Source organism: Diorhabda sublineata, chromosome 1 (assembly GCF_026230105.1).
Source record: "Diorhabda sublineata isolate icDioSubl1.1 chromosome 1, icDioSubl1.1, whole genome shotgun sequence".
Taxonomy (NCBI): domain Eukaryota; kingdom Metazoa; phylum Arthropoda; class Insecta; order Coleoptera; family Chrysomelidae; genus Diorhabda; species Diorhabda sublineata.
In genome coordinates, this window is record NC_079474.1 from 32,959,490 (window position 1) to 32,980,682 (window position 21,193).

At 31.5% G+C, this 21,193-nt stretch overlaps 2 protein-coding genes across 12 annotated transcripts in view; one reads left to right on the forward strand and one right to left on the reverse strand.

The window, feature by feature from the left end:
- Positions 1 to 17,526, forward strand: part of LOC130443429 (PH and SEC7 domain-containing protein) — a 57,128-nt gene extending 39,602 nt beyond the window's left edge. For 5 of the 11 annotated variants that reach the window (XM_056778086.1, XM_056778092.1, XM_056778101.1 and 2 more), the window contains 2 exons: positions 9 to 217; positions 15,229 to 17,526. In XM_056778086.1, the coding sequence (XP_056634064.1) occupies positions 9 to 217; positions 15,229 to 15,250 (231 nt within the window). In that variant the 3' untranslated portion in view covers positions 15,251 to 17,526. The other 6 variants (XM_056778050.1, XM_056778067.1, XM_056778058.1 and 3 more) reach the window with 3 other exon arrangements.
- Positions 17,527 to 19,359: 1,833 nt separating this feature from the next.
- Positions 19,360 to 20,344, reverse strand: LOC130443483 (mitochondrial inner membrane protease ATP23 homolog). Its single transcript, XM_056778147.1, has 2 exons — positions 19,916 to 20,344; positions 19,360 to 19,859 (listed from the first exon to the last, which is right to left on the reverse strand). The coding sequence occupies exons 1-2, from the start codon at positions 20,270 to 20,272 to the stop codon at positions 19,437 to 19,439; spliced, it is 780 nt and encodes a 259-aa protein (XP_056634125.1). The 5' UTR covers positions 20,273 to 20,344; the 3' UTR covers positions 19,360 to 19,436.
- Between the last annotated feature and the right edge of the window lie 849 nt (positions 20,345 to 21,193).

Below are 21,193 nucleotides of genomic sequence, written 5' to 3' on the forward strand. Positions count from 1 at the left end.
ATTTACAGTTGAAACGGTATAAGACTTATAGTTTGATGTTGCGTTCAAAGATGTCGCATTATCCGGAACTGACGGTCAGTTTGGCGGAAAACTCTATTGGCGAAGCGGACGAAACGCTGGCGGGCGCGATTGGACCATCTGTGTGCTTGTTGGACGAGACGGGAGGTGGCGTCGTGGCGCCTCCATTACCGGATCGCCCTTCTCCCACTGTGAATAGGTACAGTTACAGACAGGCCATTTACAATCGCAATTTGCTCAACGGGGACGTGGACGCGGGTTGAGGGAGGCGTTTGTGCTGGTGGCATGCTTGGTGTTGAGGTTTATTCTTTTTTTTTTATCTATCTGTCGAAGTATTTTTTTTTAATTTCGTTTGATGGTGGAGTTTCTATTACTTTTGATTAAACGGCTAGAGGTTGATAATGAAATGTTGATAAATGCAGAAAGATGAATCGATACTAAACGAAAATGTAGTTAAACTACCGGTTATTTTTTGAAGTACTGAACCATCTCAATTATATTGTTTCGAACTCGTCCCCAAATGGATCGTGAAGCCGTTCCTGTTCTATAATGTTAATAGAAACGAAAGTTTGGTGGAGGCGCCGGCTACAAATTTTCAAGAAACCGCCAAATCTTTGTATCTTTTTTATAACCTGTTTACAGTATGTTATGATTATCTTTATAGAATCAATTTATAAAAAAGCTTTTTTATTTGTTTACTGCAAATTAAAGATTTGGAACATTCGTGATAATAGTGTATATAAACGAATCTCTAACAGCCGTAGTCACTCAGTGAATAATCTGATGTCATAATGAATAGTAACAAGTAAATTGTGATTTTAAATAAATTAGTAGATAGTTAAGTGGATAATTCAGTAAATAATGAATAGTTTAAAGTATAAATAAATAAAGTAAGTAGATAAGGTAAATTAACCCCACACCTGTCACTGATGTAATGCTTTTCTTATTTAATTAAACTGTTTTCAACTGTGGGGTAAATTTATACACACGGTCTATCTTCATTTATTTATTTATACACTAAATTATCCACTGTATTTACTAATTTATTTGAATCCGCAGTTTACTTTTTAATATTATGATACGTTCACTATGATATCAGATTATTTACTGACTGACTACGACTAACTAATATCCAGAATGTTCAAAAACTCTTATTTGCTGTAAACAAATAAAAAAACTTTTATAGAAATGAATTTTATAAAGATAATCATAATATACTGTAAACAGGTTATAAAAATAATTAAGATTTGCTGCTGTGTTGGAAATTTGTACCCGATGTGTCCACCAAATTTTAGATTCTATTAACATCTTCGAACAGGACCGGCTTCACAATTCATGTTGTAGACGAGTTGAGAGAAATTGATGACAAATATAGTTCCTTAAAATAAATATTCAAAGAGTATGCGCATCGAAAAAGTTATGTTGATGTTTTTTATCATGATATCACCTTCTTAAGAGAAACATTCCCCTAAGTTATCACACCCTTGGTGCATAGTTTTTCAATTAAATTTCGGAAAAAGTGATTTATATAACGAAATATTGCAAATTAAAAATATTTAAACACAGAAATTTTATTTTTAGAAACAATAGCACGATTTTTTTTTATAAATATTTTACACTTTTATTCAGGGTGATTACTCCGAACGATTTAAGAACATGTAGTTTGACATTTTCATGTTCTGTAAAGTCTATGGCCTACCTAACTGTTTATTACAAATTATAGGTTAGTTTCTAGATAGGACGCGTTTGGAATAAAACTGTCGAGTTTACAATTGAAATCAGAGATGGGCGGGTTAATGTAGATTAACTGTTACAATAGTAATAAGAAAAATATAAAAATCCATCGTTTTGTATGAATCAACATTTCTAGTATTTTGCTTTTATTGCTAATTAAAATAGTTTTTGGTATTTGCGCGCGGTTTTTGGTATTTTTATTGGTAAAAATTTAGGCAATTTTCTAACAATTTCAATGAATATATTAGTATTGTCTCAGGTATCATTTTATTTATATTGCTTTGGTAGCTAAAATCAAGTAAAATAATGGTGAAAATGGGGGCGAAAATATAAACTCTTTATATATTAAGTTTGTATTAGTTTAGTAAACTTGTATATAATTTTATATAAACATTTTCGTATTGGAAACGTGGCAAATAAACACCAAAGTGTACTACCCCTAATATATTCCGAGCTTTCGAATACTTATACATTCATCGTCTGGGACTGGAATTATGGTCAAGTTCAATCCTTGTGGTACACGAGGTACCGGCAGGGCGACGCGAGCCCCATCTATTGAATAGTCATAAAACAAGGCGTCAGCCATGTTGTTGATGCGTTTCGAGAAGATAGGACATACCGGAGCATTGCGAGTGATTATTATTTGATGAAGTGAGAAATTGACTCATTATGAGCGTGAGAGCTATCAGAAAAAAGTTCAGGATTGTGGTTGTGACCCGTTTGAGCTGAGGTTCGAAGATATAGAGGACTGAGTACCTAGTTTCCGCACGAACTTTACTACCAAAGATGCTCACAATTTCCTCACCTCTAACCTTGTTTTCATCGGGAATATGCATCGATGATCCGTGTAGAGTAGATGTAAAAAAAGGAATACGGGTAATTAGTCCTCGGTGCTATCCTTCACACGTACATATTTCCATCAATCTAGGCTTTTGAAAAGACTAAAAAACCATCTTTCAATAATTCTTCAAAAGAATTGAAAGACCAAAGTATGGTGCTATGATCATCCTGGAAAAACGCATCACAATATGGCCGACGCCTTGTTGTCGTATCTGACCGCTAGATGGTGCAAAAATGCAACTCGCAAGACTCGTGAACCCCAAGAATATAAAACAGTAAAATTCAGTATAATTAGTTAGAATTCGGCGGTTCTAGATTGTGTTATTTCTTATAAAATAACAATAAATAACTAATTATTGTTGGTATATTTTATTTAAACATATTTTTATATTGTATTTGACCATAATTTCAATCCCAGACGATCGAAAGCTCGGAAACATATTAGAGTTAGTACTCTTTGGTGTTTAATTTTGTCACAATCCCACTACGAAAACTCTAAGCTGGCAAAGATTTCGTTTTAATTTTTTTTAATATACAGAAACAATTAAACCCACTTTATATTGTTGATAATTATATTTGTTATAAAATTGTTTAAAAAACTTACTATACTCATTGTACTTTCAGAACCTGTGTTTTGATAACAGTATTTAATTATTTTATATTCCTAGTGACTTCCCAAATAACGTATAACTAGGGAAATTTGAAGAAATTTGACAGTTTTTTTGGCACATATTTATAAGTTGGGAACCCAAGAGGCTTGATTTTTGACCTTTTCTTTTCGTATTGGCTTTTATAAGATTACTAGCGGACCCGACAGACGTTATCTTTCACACACATCTTAAATTAAAAAATTCCAATCGACAGCGCGTGAGTATGTGTATAATATGAGCGAAGTTAAATGTAGAAGCTGTGGAAATAAAAAATTGATTTTTAATTAATTTAATTAAAGTTGGAATTTTATAACTTTTGTATTTATTAAATTGTCCAAAAACTTAATTTATCGTAATGCCATTAGATGTACAATATTTTCGTTTGATACTTGAGGGGTATAAACAAATAAATTTGATGGTTTTCCAACTCTAGAATACGCAATGTTAGAAAAACACGGATTTTCTAAATCTAAGCCACAAATCTTCATTTTTTGACTTTATGACTTATTAATCGTCATAGCAAGGTGAGAAAATCTCCTCCACACCTCATTTTAGGTCTGTCGGGCCAGTTTCTCCCTTTAGTCTTCGGTCGTCTTTTCCTTGCATCAATGGTTGGGGTATAGAATAAATGTGTGATCCAGTTTTTGGTAACGCATTTGGCTTCTCTTGTAGTGTAGCAATTGGAAGGTCTTCGTGTATCATTAATTCCTTCTTCATCTAGAGAATTTCAGTATTTCAAAAATCTATCTTTATTAGTTTTTCCATCTAAATTCTTTCATGTTATCTATCAATTTTTTAATTATATTTCCATTGGATTATTACTATAACTCACTGTATAATTGTGTCAACTGTCAATATCTTCAAATTTTCTTTGTTAGAATCTTAGATATTTTTATATATCGTACTTTTTGTACAGTATTCCTCCAATTAAAATGTTAAATATGTCAACAATATCTTAGCAAGTTGTGTTACTTTCGTGTAATTGCTATAAGCCCTTTCCTACAAACATACTAATGAGATCTAATCACTACTATACTTTTTTAAAATATTTTATTTATATCAACTTCTTGTCATACCTGTACTCCATTCAAGCTTATTTCCAACCATTTAATTTTACTTTTTCAATTACTGTCCCTTCAACATTCAAGTAACCAACTTGTCATATATATAGTTGTTAACGAGCCTTTTATATTTCCAATATTCGTTGTAATTAAGATTGCCAAATCGCTTTTTACAACAGGCTTTTCGTTGGGCTTTCGAGGACATTCCATTGATGGAAATTGTGATGAACTTTTATCATTTTATAGACTTAATAATAAGAGTGAGGTTAAGTTGGAATTTTTGGAACCGTTGGTGATATTCATCTTGAACACATTGTTTAAACTATCACTACACCGACACTCACAATTACACTGCGCGTCAGACAGTGTAGTGTAGTGGGAGTGTAAACAGTATGTTCAAGAGTGAGGTTATTGGAGATATTTTATAAAGGTGATTATGGTCTGTGGCTTGTTTGAATTATTTTGATTATAATATTAGATACTCAAACAATTAAAATCAAAAAATTTTCAACTTAATCTAAAAAAGAACAAAATGGGATAACTTTAACTAGACATGATAATGAAAAATATGTGTTTTGCCACCCAAAACTGATCATGGATTACTTTTATTTTCTCATAAAAAAAATTTATGGTGTGGATTTATATGAATGCCAATCATCAGTATTGCATCACGTGGCTTCCATTTGTAAATAATCATTATATAGAAATTAATTTGCACTAGTTAAAGTTATTTATATTCTAAAGCAAAATCTGTTCATTTGAAAATATAAATTATTAGTTCAATTTTTCTCTGGTTATTCAAAATTATTTTGAACTTGTTGCAAACTATATTCATTCTGATAATGTACTTAAAACAATATCGAAACTTTGTCTGTATCAACATTATGGCAATCTTATTTGCTTTTAGATATTAGGATTATCCCTGTTTTAATAATTTTATTTTTCCACCAAAGATCCATAATTATTTATAAGCGTGAATAATATTTAACAAAGGCCATCACGAAGTTTAGAAACAGATATGAATTCCGATGTCCAAAAAGTTGTGAGTAAATATTTCTAAAGTAATTATATTATAGTCCATTCATTTAACATGGATGCATTTTAATTTATTATTATTTATAATCATAATAATAATAATAATCATCTAATTTTTATTTTCATACTTCATAATCAAACTATTAAATTATTTAACGTATCTTCCCTGTACATAGATTTCAAGATTGCATTATTAATGTACCCAAACAGTTGGTTACATTGGTGGTCAAGCTAAAATACCATATCAATATATTAATGGGTATAACATTTATTTTGGAGAGAACCACTCTTATTATTATTGCTTTCAATCGGGCAAATTACTACGAATGAACTATAAGTTTCTAGATCCAAAGTTATCAATAAAAGACATCTTCTTCCGATAAATTTCTTGGCTATTTTGTCCCAAATCTATTACATGTTTCACTTCTAATGATAAACAATTTTTTTTCATTTATTTGTTAATCAAATCTCTGCTCTTGTCTATTGCTAAGACTGAAGCTAGTTTATATTCGGCGTCTGAAGACGATAATTTTGGTTGGAAACGTTCACCATACAGTGTAATTGTGAGTGTTGGTGTAGTGATAGCATCAACAGTATGCTCATTGTTGGTTCTATTTTTTCCAAATTTTTTTAACCACAAATGAAACCCTATTCGGATTACTAGGACAAATCCGGAGAAACCCAGCAGATGGATAGGAATCCTAAGTATGAGAATATATACTAATTTCTTGACTTTGTGGTGGTCGCTCAAGTTAAATATTCCCAATAGAAATCAAAATACTCAATTAAAAATTACAATTATCATTACCGGTTAGCTTAGCTAAAATAATTACGTTAAACGTTTTCCAATAATTCATTTTAACATTATTGAAGATATAACGCTTTTTAGGGATTATGCTTATAAGAAAAAAATTTTTAATAAAAGTCAATTAGCTCTTTTTATAAAATGATTTTATTGGGTTAGACCGAGGTCAATTAAACTTTTTAAACATTTTTACTCGAATATTAAATATAAATGTTTGGTGCCAATTAAAAAAGTCACATTAAAATTACCTTTCATAACTTTTTAGAAAGATTTATTTAAAAGAATTTTACACATTTTTACCGACATACTTTTATTATGTTGTGATAAGGTTACGTAAGTTCTTCGTTTATTCTTCTTTCTTTTATATATCCTGTCCTGTATTTATATAATGTAATTTAGGAAGTTGGTAATTTTAATTACATAGGCAAAGTACAAGTTATACAGAAAAGAAGAGCAACTTATTCAATTGAACAATACATATGAATGTATAATTTACTATTTGTGATTTTTTGTAGTTTCTTCTTGGTTTTTCGTAAATTCATTATCTGCACATCTTATATTCAATTTTTTTTACATTGAACGAAATTGTTGTACAACATATATTATGGTTATCAACTGAAAGATTAGAAACGATTAGAATAACTGTATCTTGAAATGTAAGTCTACATTTTAATTAATGTTACAAGTAAGGTAGGTTTTATCTCCTTTGCTAACAAGAACATTTAAATTTCTTAATTTTTAACCGATTCTGTGGAACAAATGTATCAAATACCGATTGCATATCTACCAAAAAAAATTGTTATATGCAGTTTTTAATCAATTTTATAATGAATAATAAATGTTCACAGAATGTACCATTTATATGATTTAAAATTACTTGATAGAGCAAGGGACCAAAGTTCGCTTTATTATTATTATTTCTCAAATTAAAGAAAAAGCTCAAAAAACGTATTTTAATGACAAGTAATTTTTTTCTTATAAGTATATTTGATTGTTTTATCTGACAGCCAAAAACTTCCCTGTAAATATACATACATATTTTAGTCGGTAGTTGTTGATCAAAAATCTCATTGAAAAAAAGGTAGTAGAGAGTTTTTCGTTGCCTGTAAAAATATTTTTCTTAAAATTTATTGTACAAGTAAATCTAACTACTAAAGTTGAAAAATTATACAGATTATTTAGTATTACTTCACGAATACTATTTACAATCACACTGTTTGGTATTTTAAACCTTCCTTAGGTCACTGATTCATGTCCAGTAAAAGGACCAGACAGTGTATTTGTTTGGATGTAGTGTAGTGATACTAAACAATGCCTTCGGTAACAATAGCAATCACCTACCACGGTCTTATCTCATATTTCAGAATAATAAAAGCATTCTTCAGTTAAATTATCTTTTAAAATGTCACGAAAAACTCAAAAATGAATCCTTTTATAGTTTAGGGGCTGTGAAAAAATATTAATATCAATAAAAGTTGTTTTCCTCATTTAACTATTATAGGAATGTAAATCCTATTGTATAATTACTTATGTCGATAAAGTACATGCAGACAAATGTTATGAAGAAAATTTTGAATTAAGAAATATATACATAGCTGATAAAATATTATTATCTATGAAATAAACGATTATTTAAATTAATTTTGGTTTCTAGGTGTAGTTTTACTCTTGTGCACATTATTTACTATCCCGATGATCAAACAATGCTCCTAAGGTTTGTTCAATATTTTTTTTACCGTTCCTATATTCCCCCATTACTAATTAACATTCGTCGGGACACCAACCATCCCAATAATCAATAAAGACTATTAGACCAGGCCTTTAGTTATGATAAAAAGTGAAAAAGAGATAATAGTAGAATGAGACCCATTCGAAAAAGAGATTATGATGAAAATTAAAAGAAAATATATTTTGGGGTAATCTGAGTTTGTGAAGGGGAAGGGGCGGGTTTTTAAGGGTAAAAAATGGATAATCTCGATTTACGGTAAAACTAAAAGTACTATGAAAAAATGTTGTAGGTAATAAAAAGATCTATAATTTTGGTGTTCATACTTTTTTCACATAACATCAAAGTTTTTGTGAAAAATTGAAATAACAAAGTTTTTGGTTTTTATTTTTATCTTCTACAAAAAACATTTTTTTTTCACCAAATGTGATGATTTTGTTCGTTGAAATCTTAACTTTTTGATAGTGTAAAAAAATATTACCATCACCATGGTAGTTTGCTCAGAAAAAGCAAAAAAACCGCATCCGAAAATTTTCTTTATTCATATTCATATTTATTTATCAATGTAACATGGAATACCACGTTTTTCTTGTAATTAGAGTATGAAATTTTAACAAATAACAAAAAATTGTATAAACAAAAATTTCGGATACGACTTTTTTTGACTTTTGTGGGAAAATTTACCGTGGTGATGGTATTATTTTTACACCGTGAGAAAGTAGAGATTTCAATGAACAAATAATTTTAATAGGGTAATTTTTCGATATTGTTTAAAAATAAATATTTCGAAACAAATAAATTTCAGTGTATTTGGGACATAAAAAGATACGTTTTTAACAAATTCCGTGAAAGAAAAACATTTTCTCGTAAAAGATATAAATAAAAAAACAAAAAACTTGGTTTATTGAATATTTCACATAAATTTTGAGGTTATGTGTAAATTTGTAAATACAAAAGTTGTAAATTTTTTTATTACCTACAACTTTGCTATCTGATTTTTTTCCATAGGACTTGTAGTTTTACCAGAAATTGAGATAAACCATTTACCCTTAAAAACTCACCCCCTTCCCTTTCTCGACATCAGATTGCCTCAAAATTATTTTTCCTTCCATTTTTATTATAAACACCTTTTTCAATGGGTTGCATCCTACTATTATTTTTTTTTTATTCCAAAAATTATCGACCCTGATCTCGATTGATTTTAACTTGAAGTATAAACTTCCTTCATATCCCTCTACATTAAAACAGAATCATATATTACAGTTTAAAATGTAATATTGGCCTGGTAAATGACAAGTTGAATCACTAAGGCCCACGTTGCAACAGTTTTGAAACAAATTTTACAAACCAATTGATCTTTCAACGGTTTGGCAACGTCGATACCAGCGGCGAGCCGCACAGGAAGTGACTCCATTGAAACTAGTTTGCAATCGGTTGTACCTGACCATGATTCCGCGGTTGCAGGTGTTGTTTCATTCGATTATCTAATTTTTATTTTGTTTTTTTCTTTCAATATGAATCATCAAGAACTAAACATCCAAATTGTGGGAAATGTGGAAAAAGCTAGTCCTTCCTCTTCCGAGTTTCTCACAATTTCTTCTTCTAATTCACTAAGTATCACTAAAATCGTAAACGTTCATTTTTTAAATTTCAATTCTGTATTTTCACGCAATAATATTTCGATTTCGATAAACTAGTCGTTGCTATGATACCGGGAGCAAAAGCAAGTTCTTCCCGGAAGAGAATAGGCCACAAAAACATTCGATAAAAAGCTCTTGTACTGCTACGAACAGTCGTAGAGTTCACAATTTGACCTAGGTATGGATGGATCCAATCCGTTGTCTGCGGTATTGCTAATAATCAATAATATCTTCCTCATCTGAGTCTGAATACGAGATCTAGCTATTATTTTATTATAAAAATTATTCTACATTCTAATGCTCTCCTTCAATATATTCCCCTCCACTCGCCACACACTTTTCCATACGTTTTTTCCATTTTCCATTTTTCCAAGCAGTGCTGGAAGTTTTCTTTGGCGAAGTGCCCTTAGGATATCAGCAATTTTTTTATTTACCGCTTCCATCGACTCAAATCGGGTCCCTTTCAAAGCAGATCTTTTCCTAACCTTTCAAGGAAATCTGAGCAGACGTTTGTCATGTGTAATTCCTCGTATAAAATTTTTTACGGCGTTTACAGTCTCGGATGCTCATTCGACGATCACAGGCCGAGCTTGGCGCTGGTGATCTTCAGTGCTCTCTCGCAGTCTCGTTATTTAATAGCCAGACCTCGTACATTGAAAAAATACTGATGACAAGTTGTATTTGTGTGCGCTTAAAAGTTTTGTTTTGATTGGAAAACTGTTGCAAGATCAACTGGTTTGCAACTTTTGTTACAAAACAGCTGCATCGTTGGCGGTCGATCTAAGTTGAAATTACACTGACTGGTCTTATGATTGGTTGTTCGTATCTGGTTCGAAGGAGTAAATAGTGTAATTTTGAGTTTAGTGGTAGTTCACTAAACTCGCACCAGTAAAATAATGTGTTCAACCACTCATTCATGTGTGGAATGTGATATAATTTTCATATAACGATATCAACAAAACCTTTTTTACTTTCTTTCCCTTTTGAGACAGAAGTTTTGAAGTTTCCTTGAAAAAACTTTTCTCCGACCATTAGGAAACTATTTTTTTTACTTTTGGCAGTAATTTTTTTATATATTATTGGGATGGTGTAACCATGAACATTTTTTGCAAAATATCATTCAAAGATAAGGTTTTATCATTGTGCTTCAAGACCGCCGCTGCCTGCTACTGATGCAGTACAAATATTTTCTATATTATCACAGAATAAACTGAGTTTATAAGACATAAAAAACATGAGGGTTGTTTCCTGACCTCCAGAAAGATCAAATAACGTCTTCAGAATTTCGTTTACACAAAATTGAAATCAGCAATTGTATCCTTTATTTGATTCTTTGCTTCATTTACAATAATCCACTTCTTCTGCGTGGTGGTATCATAAGAAGCCGCTAAACTAACATCCATACTCATTTTATCTCGTCTTTTAAAAAATCTACGGGATGGTCGAAGGACCAGACAGTGTATTTGTGATTTGTAGTAGCTAAAATCATCTGATAGTAAATTATTTTCTAATAGGCCCGGATCGAATAAGTGCGCGGCCCTTTTTATATATTAAATATTTGTAGTGCGATTGTGGCGAAATTAAACGCAAAAGTGTACTCACTATAATATATTTCCGAGCTTTTCATACTTAACATTCATTGTCCGAAAATTGATTAGTTAAGAATTGCGGCGTTTCAATTCATTGTTTTTAAAAAGCAATATTCAAATTGACACTTGATAGAAATATCAAAGTTATAGATTTATTTTCGAAAAAGTCTGAGGAAAAAATAGATTCCAAAGCTTCCATTTCTTCAACTTATCATTTTTCCGTCTGTATCAGCTTCTTTCACCTTCGGTACATCATTTTCTGTTAACTTAGAATCTCATCGAGAAATTTCTAATTCATCTGCACGTTTTTGAAATTTTCCCAGAAACGAAAATAATTCATTATGATTTTGGAATTGTTCAAATCGATCTTTTAGTGCTTCATCACGAAATCTTGTATATATTTATTGGGTTTTCAATCGGTTTATCTTCGTCTTCATAATTTATTGTTTTGTTCATTTTGATGGCAACGAGGGGGCCCTTCAAATGCGGGACCCGATTGGGGCAATCGCTCCAATCGTTCTTTATCCGGCCTTGCTATTATGATTATTGCTATAAATTTCTGGAAATGACTTTAAAGACAGTTTGTATACCTAGCTAGGTACCTCTCCATCAGCTGGTAGTTATTTCGTCCTTGGCTCTACTGACACTTACAGAAATATTGATAAAAATCCTAAAAATGGGAAAAGTTAAAAAAATTGGAATGGTTTGAAAGAAATCTAAACCTCTACATCAAAATAAGATTCATGGGATGTTAAATGTGGTCAGTACTGCTGGAAACTTGGACCTTGAAGGCTCAAATGATCAAAAAACTTGAGGTATTCGAGATGCGGCTCTATAGATGCATCCTGAAGATACCCTGGACTAACAGAATCACCAACGACCTACTGCTACAAAACATAATGCAGGAGTAGAGGGAAAGAAAGGCATTGACAGGAAAAAGAATGATAATGAGAATAAGAAAATGGACAAATCTCGGCGTCGGAGAATTGTTTCATGTGGCGAGCGGTAGAGACGCATTTAAAAACGTGGTCGCCAACCTTAAATGAGAAGTGGCATGAGAAGAAGAAGAAAGTAAAAGTCTAAATGCAGAATTGAATATCTTCATGACATAACTAGGACATGTATATACTTTACATGAAATGTACATTATTCTCAACCACCTTGTTTTCTGGACAATTCGCCTCCAAACTGGTCTGCTCTTAACCAACGTTCCCCATCTTCTCAAAATTCATTGTTTGTAAATATTCGTAAATCTCGGACGATATTTTCATTACCTAATTTTTCATCGATTTATCCATTGTTTCGGATCTTCAATATTCTCAAATATTCTTAATCTTTCTCAGTCTTCTTATGTCATTTCCCAACATTCACTGCTATAAGTTACGATTGATCTTATTGTAGCCCTATAGATTTTCAACTTCGTTCTTTTTGTTATCAGTTTGTTTTGCTGGAGCTTCAGGTTCGCAAAATCAGTTCTATCACCACTTTGTATTGTATTAAATCTTCAATTCTCCTACAATCTTCTATCTAGTTCTTCTTCTACTGCATCGTCTTCAGGCACTTTGTAATTTTTGATCTTCTGAATCGCTTCCCGAATCTCCTGTCTTGTTGATATATCGTCATTTTTATTATAGGTAAGTCTCCATGTTCTGCTTCCTTGATTACTTCGTCTGTGTGATGTTTATCTGAAGCACACTGCATTAACAAATTGACAGCAACTTGTAAAATGACGTGTAAATGAATATAAGATTATTTTCAAATTAATTGAAATAAACACATAAACAAATGCACCACATAAGTGATATTAATAAACTGTTTTATATTACATAACTAAATCTCACCTATAAAACAAAGAAACGACGTTTAATATTTATTTCTTCAACTCTTTCTTAAATAAGCAATATTTCTTGACCTACATTAATTAACCTCTATTATCTAATTCTAGTCAATCAAAATTGACACTTGTGACAGTGACATTTGTGACATCTATGACAGATCTATCATAGACATCATAACCCACAGATAAATAAAGTAAACCATATTAAAACTAAAGAAATACTATTTCTTTATATGAATTATTCATAATTTTTATTGTAATAACAACTATGCTTTGTTTATTCTGTGATAAATTTTTTGAGAAATGAAACAAATTTATTGAAGTATATTTGTTGATAAATAAAACGTCAGTGAGTTCAGTACTAGTGTCTGCAGCTTGTATAAAGCTTCATATAAACGCATTTAGCTGCACACAAGGTATTATTAAGTTTTTTGCATGGTTTTTATTTGCTTATTTAAAGTTGGATTTAGTCATTACCTGCATGCATGCCGAATTAAGCTTTTCTTAATTCTCATTCTATTTTATATTATAAATAATTATTTTTCACTTATTTTCGGGCAATTTATCGTACAGAAATCTAAGAAAGACAACAATTATTATATTTATCCATGTTAAGTACAAATTACGATAAACACTGGTTAACAAAAAACTTGTTACTCAAAGTTAACCTTAATTTTTAAGTTATAACTTGGATACTATACACTCCTCATCAAAATTAATGGATCATTTGGTCAAAACTTTTAACGAAAAAACTCTAGATTTCTTTTTTTGGTCTAATTTTAACCCAACCATTTGTTATTGATCGAAACGATCATCATCCGAATGAAATGCAGCCAGAGAACCACGTCCAAAGACACAAAAATCAGCCGGGAAGGTTATGACTTTAGTATTTTGGAATGCGCATGGAATACTGTCCATCGACTATCTCCAAAAGGAAGAAATAGTCAATAGAGAATACAACATAGAGTTGCTGGATCGTTTGAATTTAAAAAAACCGTTGTTTCACCAAGACAATGCTTCGATTCACAGGTCGATAGCAACCAATTGCACTTCGAATTGCTTCCTCATCCACCGTATAGTCCAGATCTGGCCCCCCAGTGACTACTAGCTATTCTCTGATCTGAAAAAAAATGCTCAAATGAAGAAGCAATTGCTGAAATTGAAGCCTATTTTGAAGCAAAAGACAAATAATTCTACAAGCACCGCATCAAGAAGTTAGAAAAGCTTTGGAATGCTTGTATTGGTCTCCTAACCGTGAAGGTGGCATTTGTGCTAAGATTTGAAAACTATTTATAAACCAACGCCTCTAAGGCTCGATCACGCCGTGGAATCATTAAGTAATTGTCCAGACGGCAACTTTCTGTTAGTATGAGTTTTTTACATCATAATTAATGACTGGACCGTCAAGAAGGAAATGGTGATTAAAACTGTGATGCAGTGTCTTAATGAAGCCGAAGGTGACGCAATTAATAGAGATGGGAACCTAGAACGTCAGTATTTGCATTCTCAACATGAAAGTGCCTCCGGAGTTTTAGAAAACCATGAAAAGGACACTGCTAGTGGAAACAGGACCTCTAAATATTTGGAAAAGAAAGACAATTGTCAAAATGCATATGGACTGGGACAGTTGGCGACAATAGTCCACCTTTCCGTCGGATACAGCCAGAAAACAAAAAATACCAAGCCAGGTCTGTGGTTGTTTGATGCAAATGAAGATCAAATTGAGTGATTTCAAATGCTAAGACATCTACCCCAAGGTATTCGGTAGCATTATCAACAAAACATAAGCAATGATTTGATACGTAGAAGATTTACTGGACCTCTGTTTAATTTAGCACTTTGAAGAGCTACTTATTTGTCTTAAAGATCATTTGAACCTTGGAAGATCGTAAGTGATTGAGTCCAATGTTCTGTTTGGATCAAAGAATCCGGATGAGATGACCCACAGGTCGTCTTAATAAGATGTTATGTTATTTATTTGGGTTTTTGATTTCTCTACAGAGTATGTTTTTAATGGTGTGTGTGTGTGTGTGTATAGTCCACAGTATTGTATATATAAATAATTGTTGAGGTTAGAACTGTTGATAAGATTATAGAGAAACTATAAAAAACCTACTATACCGTCTAGTGCTCAAAAATAGAAACCTTTGGTACAGTAACATAAAAATATTATTAGTATTGAAAATTTATCAACTTTCTTTAAGTTGTTGTCTTAATAGATTTTGTGTGCGTGTTCGAAGCCTCAGATTTTTTTATGTTTTCGACTAATTTTTTGTTAATTGCATGTGTGTAGGGATAGGAAAGAATCCGAATAAGAGGGCTTAGGAATCCCTGACCGAAATCCACCATTAGAGATACATATACACGTGTCCAGTGCAATAGGAGACAAACAAATTATCGGAGATTTTTTATAAAACTCTTTCATCCAGATGTGTGTTTATCGTTTTGAATTAAGTCAACGAAACTGTGGATATGCAACAATTTATCAAATTTAATTTAAAATATCATTTACACACTTTGTTTTGACTTTTTCGGAATGTATGAAAAAAATTAGTTATACCGATATAACTAAGGGCATCTTCTGACACAAAAAACAAAGTTAAAAACTAGTTTTTACGAAAAAAATTATTGATTGGGAGTCCAAGCTGCTGTTCCTTGGACACTTTTATAAAATACGTTATAAATTCCATTTAAATCAGCCCACGCCACTCTGGATTTAGATAAATTAAGTGAAATTAGATCTGGTACAGACAAAAAAAATTAATTTGTCTTATTTTTCGGGAATAAAAGACAAAATTGAATGAAATATTCGGTTGGTAACAAACTGAAAAAAAAAATAAACATCATCCAGATCGAAGTCTTTATTTGCATCATAATCATCAAACACTTCATATTGATCACTTTTTTTCTCTTTGGGTTTTTCTTAAGAGCAAATAGACTTAAACCTAAAGTTAATGCGACTTATATCGATACAGTATTGTCAATATCACCAACAGCCAATCAATGTCTTCATTGAAAGGAGTTGGTAAATCTCTTGGTCCAAAAGTTCTTCTTCTCCATAAACTTTACTTTTCAAGAACACCAATACAAAAAAAAAATCAAATGGTGTGAGGTCGGGTGAACGGGAATGCCAAGAAATCCTTCCGATTCGGGAAAATCCCATTAACAATATTAATGCTCACACTGTATTCCTGAACCACTCGAATTTTGTAAGGGTGATGGTGCGAATCTGACCTCAAAATCTGTCGGAAATTCCAAGAGCGGGATTCTTAGTACAGTGTTCAACATTCTCAGGAGTTCGAAAAGATCTCGTTTGTCACCCGCAAATTTATTGAATTTACACTAGGCGCTGGTTGATTAACTTCAAAATGAGTACGAAAACGACGCTGGGCTTTCACAACAAACTTTCAGTGTTTTTGTGACCACTATTTCAGGGCAACTGAAATGCTTTCTACGTATCCACAACGATTTCAAAAATGTAGAATTAACTGCCGCACCTTGTATATAATAAGCATTTAGAGAGAAGAGACAAAGCTGCTAGGTGAAAAATTCTCATTCTCGTGATTACATTTGTATATTTGCAGTTTCGTGTACTAATGGTCCAAGGGCATAAAACAGCATCGATTTAGTACACGATATTTAAGTTCGTAAACCGCTAGATAAAAGTTAGTTTTCCACCAAACGGTTTTTCTCGCTATTCGTTCTGGCCGCAAATGAAAATGGCAAGCTGTTTTCCAGGCCTCAACTAACAACGGCGAAATAGTGCCAGAAATGTAACAAGTCGGAACACCTTCGGAAAAACTCCAACAATCTCGACGTAGATATCAAATCAAAAGTATTCGAAAGCTTTTTTTCATGTCTATTGCTACCCCAATTAAAGAAAAATCGCCTTTCATTTTTGTACATCGCGCCCGATTCCTAGCCGCGTCCTCAGGCTCTTAGGCCGATTTTTTTCCTATGAATTTTCCGAACTTTTAATCGCTTCTGTCGAGGGTTTTCCGACCAATCCGATTTCTGGCACTACTGCTCTTAATTAAGGTCCCCAAAAAATATGAAAAAAGTTTTACGCGTATACCATTTTTTCGGTATGGAATTTCCGGAACTTTGAGTCGCTTCTGGCGGGGGTTTTCCAAACAGATACAGTTCTGGTACTATTGCACCGGGCTAAGTAGTATGTAAAAACTTTTAATGCGTGTACCTTATTAGTTTTTCCGGCATATTTCTCGTCGTGGAAAACATGCTGCCATTTTCATTTGCTGTCAAAACGAATAGCCAGAAATACCGTTTGGCGAAGAAGTAACTTTTATCTAGCGATTTACGAACTTGAACGTCGTGTACCAAATTGATGCTGTTTTATGTAGTCTAAAATGAATTTATTAGGAAAAAAAAAGACATAACACATTGCCAAAGAGATTTGTATTTTTAATAAAATCGAATATATTGTGGTATTATGATGTCATTTTAGCATTTATCTTTTTTTGCTTATTTGTTTTACCTGATAATTGACATCAGGGCTTTTTGCTGATTTTATATAAATATGTATATTATAGCTTACTTGTACATTTTTATTTTAAATATAATATAAAGTTTACCGAGTTTTTTATTAATCGGCACACAGGAAAAATTATAAATATCTAAATAAAATATATTTTCTTAAATTATTACCGCACTCTGCAGAGTGTCGTAATAGCGGACTGAACTCACTTTTGAGTTCTGTGGGTGACATGACAGTAAAGCGACGTACATGTCAATTCAACCATTTTGTTGACGTATAATTAATCATTTTTATAAAATTAGAAATTATTATTAATTACCTTCGATTAGGAATGTATGTTTAATGAACATAGGAGTTTAAAGACTTTTTAATAGCAAAAATATATTTCTTCTATTACAGAAACTCAGTTGTGTTCTGATTATTAGTGTCATACCTCCTAATTACCCAATCTACGTTATAAAAATAGTACATTACGCTATTAGGAGTAAAAGGCTATCATTATTGTTGAGATTCTTTCACTGCCGAGGCTATGCAAACTTGGCGAAACATCTTCTGCCCAGAATGATATATACTATTTTTTCTTTAAGCATAGAAATATTACATTGAAATTCTTCCTCTTGAGACATTTTACAATACACTTTACAAACCTGACAAACATCAAATTAAACGACATTACTTGGCTCCAACGCCCATAATAAGATGTTGCTATCGTTTCTCATTATTTTGTTACTGGTACAATAATGAGGCGTTCATTATTTTACTAGTAAAATAATATAGATATTATATGCTTGAATAAAAAACATTTTTTCTTCAATATGACTGACTTTGTCCTGTTTGATTCCTAATATTTAGTATTTTTCTTGAGTTGCTGAACCTCATCCCATTTTCTAGCATTCTTTTGACATGATCTCTGCAACCTCTTATACGTTTCACCTAATCCTGGGTTCTTAGTTCACCTCCCATATCCTAACTTCTCATTCTATCTCAGAGGCTCAATCCCTTTATTGTTCTCAACGTTTTAATCTCATCATTCTTTGAGTTATTGATGTTTCAGTTCTTGTTTCCATTGTATACTGAAGAATAGATCTTAAGTATGTTTTGTAGACTCCCATTTAATGACTGTCTGCCGTATCTCAGAAATGGATTAAATTAACAATTATAATAAATTGTAACAAAAGAAAGCCCAATAATTTCAAATTAGAGGGCGTATTTGCAAATGTAGAATTGAAAAAGCAATTTTGTTTTAATTTACCCAATTAAGTGGTACTTTTTATATGGTAATCGAATTCTTCAACAAATTCAATTCAAATACTCCTTCTGAATATAATTTCCACATGTTTCCCAGGGCAATTTTTGTTTTAATTGTTTTTTTTCCTGAAGCTGCGATATTACCGACGATCATTCTTAGTTGGTACTTTCATATTGTTTTTCTATATTACTTCTCTCGCATATAATCTATTTATCGTTCATCTAAAATTTCCTCCTGAAGGTGCTAAAGCGAAAGGTCTCAAAATTCTTAACATTTTCTCCTCTCCACCAACCTTTCAATCAATTTGAGGAATTGGTGTTACCTTCAAAAAGCATTAGAATCCCTCAGGAAAAGCTTTGGGTGAAGATAATAAGTTTAAATTGAGATAAAATCACTTTATTCGGCAGAAATGATTAAGACACTATTAGTGTAATAAAATGTACATTACTTGCAAGCTTGAACACCATAAGTCAGGGTTTTTGAAGACAGATTTAAAAAAAATATGTTGAAATTCAGCATTTACTCCCAAACTTTTGCACCTTTTATAGTAATTACCATTTTTGGTTCCATACAACTACTACTTTCATTTATAAAGATTGAATCTTCACTTTTGAAGATGTCATAATTCAGTATGTCTATATTTGAATTGTTGGAAATAAGGTGAGTAATTAAAATATATATTTGTCTAAATGTATTTTTATTTCAACTAACAATAACAAAAATCATCTGTTGGTATCAGAATGATCACAGTTCAAATTCATAAATTATAACCATAGTAATATCCTTCCTCATAAGCTTTTTGCATGTCCATAGAATTTCTTCGAATTCTTCTACCTATGGGTTCTAAATCTGAATAACATTTTGAAAAAACTTTGTCAATAGCTATCATCGCTTCCTCTTTTGAAACATTTCTTGCGCTCAAAACCGAACTCAGAGCTTTGTTCTTCACGCAGTTCTGATGTGCTTCTTTAACATAAAATAGAGATGCATCTCCAGCAAAAAAAGCTGACATAAAACTACAATGAGCTAGATTTGCTGCTCTTATTTCGGTACAAGCTAAATGTTCGAGATTTTTGAAATCCAAATCGTTTTTACAATAATCAAACATATGTATCATTTCGTGGGTTAATACTGCTTGTACAATACCCTCTTTTCTAGCAGTATTTTGACATATAATTACCTAAGAGTTAGAACTAATTATAAGATAAAAAATATTAATTACTTGAAGTAAATTACCTGATTCATAATAGGGTCATAACCCCCGCTAACGGTAGGAGCACATTCTTCACATGAAATATGCCTCCTAATATCTATACCACATCCAGAGGCTTTTAAAGCACCCATCATTAATTTCACTATAGGGCTATCTTTAATACACTTATAAACATTTCTTTCACACTTAATTTTTTCTAAATTCTCTTTGCCTTTGCCTTTCATGTAGTCTGTGAAACTTGGCGCTGTTTCACTTCGTGATTTTCTACTTGGATACAGGTCATAGCCCCATTGGCTGGCATCAGACGGCAAGGAAGTTGTTTGTTTTTGTTGATTATCATTTTTTTCTGACTCTTTATCAAAATTTCCTATTAAAGTCATTTTACATATTTAATTTTAAAAATTTAGGTTATATGCTTCTTGACTTTAAACTTGCATTCTTCTTTTTTTAATATGTCAAATCTTATCACAGAACTATTAACTGAAAGATCTGAAAACGTTATTTGAATTTGGTAATTTGACAGGACTTATATTAGATAATTTAAAAAATTATGTAGTATAAGAAATAAAACTCGGTCTTGATATTTCAAACATTTTTATTTTTTAATCGAATGTGTCAAATACAGTGATATATTATTAAGTTTTACAGCCACATATATACTTAAATTAGTAAGTAAAAAATATAAAAACAGGTATTTATACCACCAAGAAGATTCAAATAAAACATATGTTAAAAGTTTCAATAACTCACACTTTATATTTTTCCCAGTATTACTACAAGTATCCTACAACAAACATCTATACATTTCTTAAGTTTACCAAAATTTTAATGGAGATTTTATTGTTCAGTACATTAAATATTATTTCGATGTTATTTTTAGTCCTTGCCATAGAAAGTATTATAGATTTTTTAAATCTTAAACGTAAGTTTAATATGGAGTACTTACTTTTTGATTTTGAAATCATTTAGTTATGTCAAATCGATTTTTAATTCTAAAATAATTATAATAATTTTTCGTATACTTTTGTCAATAACCTGTTTAACAAGGTTTGTGCAGTTTGATCTAAACTCCCAAAGTCTATTCATTTTAAAGATAGACATAACGTAAATAAAAGTTCGGCCGTGCTATGCCATCTGTACGTGATCGGCAAAACGAAATTATTGAACAGGACCGCACATTACAATAATATATAAGTTTTTTAAACTGGTATAATATCAAAGTTGTAGTATTTACAAATAGTAAAAACTATTTTTATCATCAAGTAATTTGATATATAATATTTTCAGACGCATAACAACTT

Bases quoted from the DNA above. Each gene is read 5' to 3' on its own strand.
- LOC130443483 (XM_056778147.1), bottom strand. From the start codon at position 20,272: ATGACTTTAATAGGAAATTTTGATAAAGAGTCAGAAAAAAATGATAAT. The intron at 19,860-19,915 runs GTAATTTACTTC...TCTAACTCTTAG, and splicing joins ATGACCCTATTATGAATCAG to GTAATTATATGTCAAAATAC.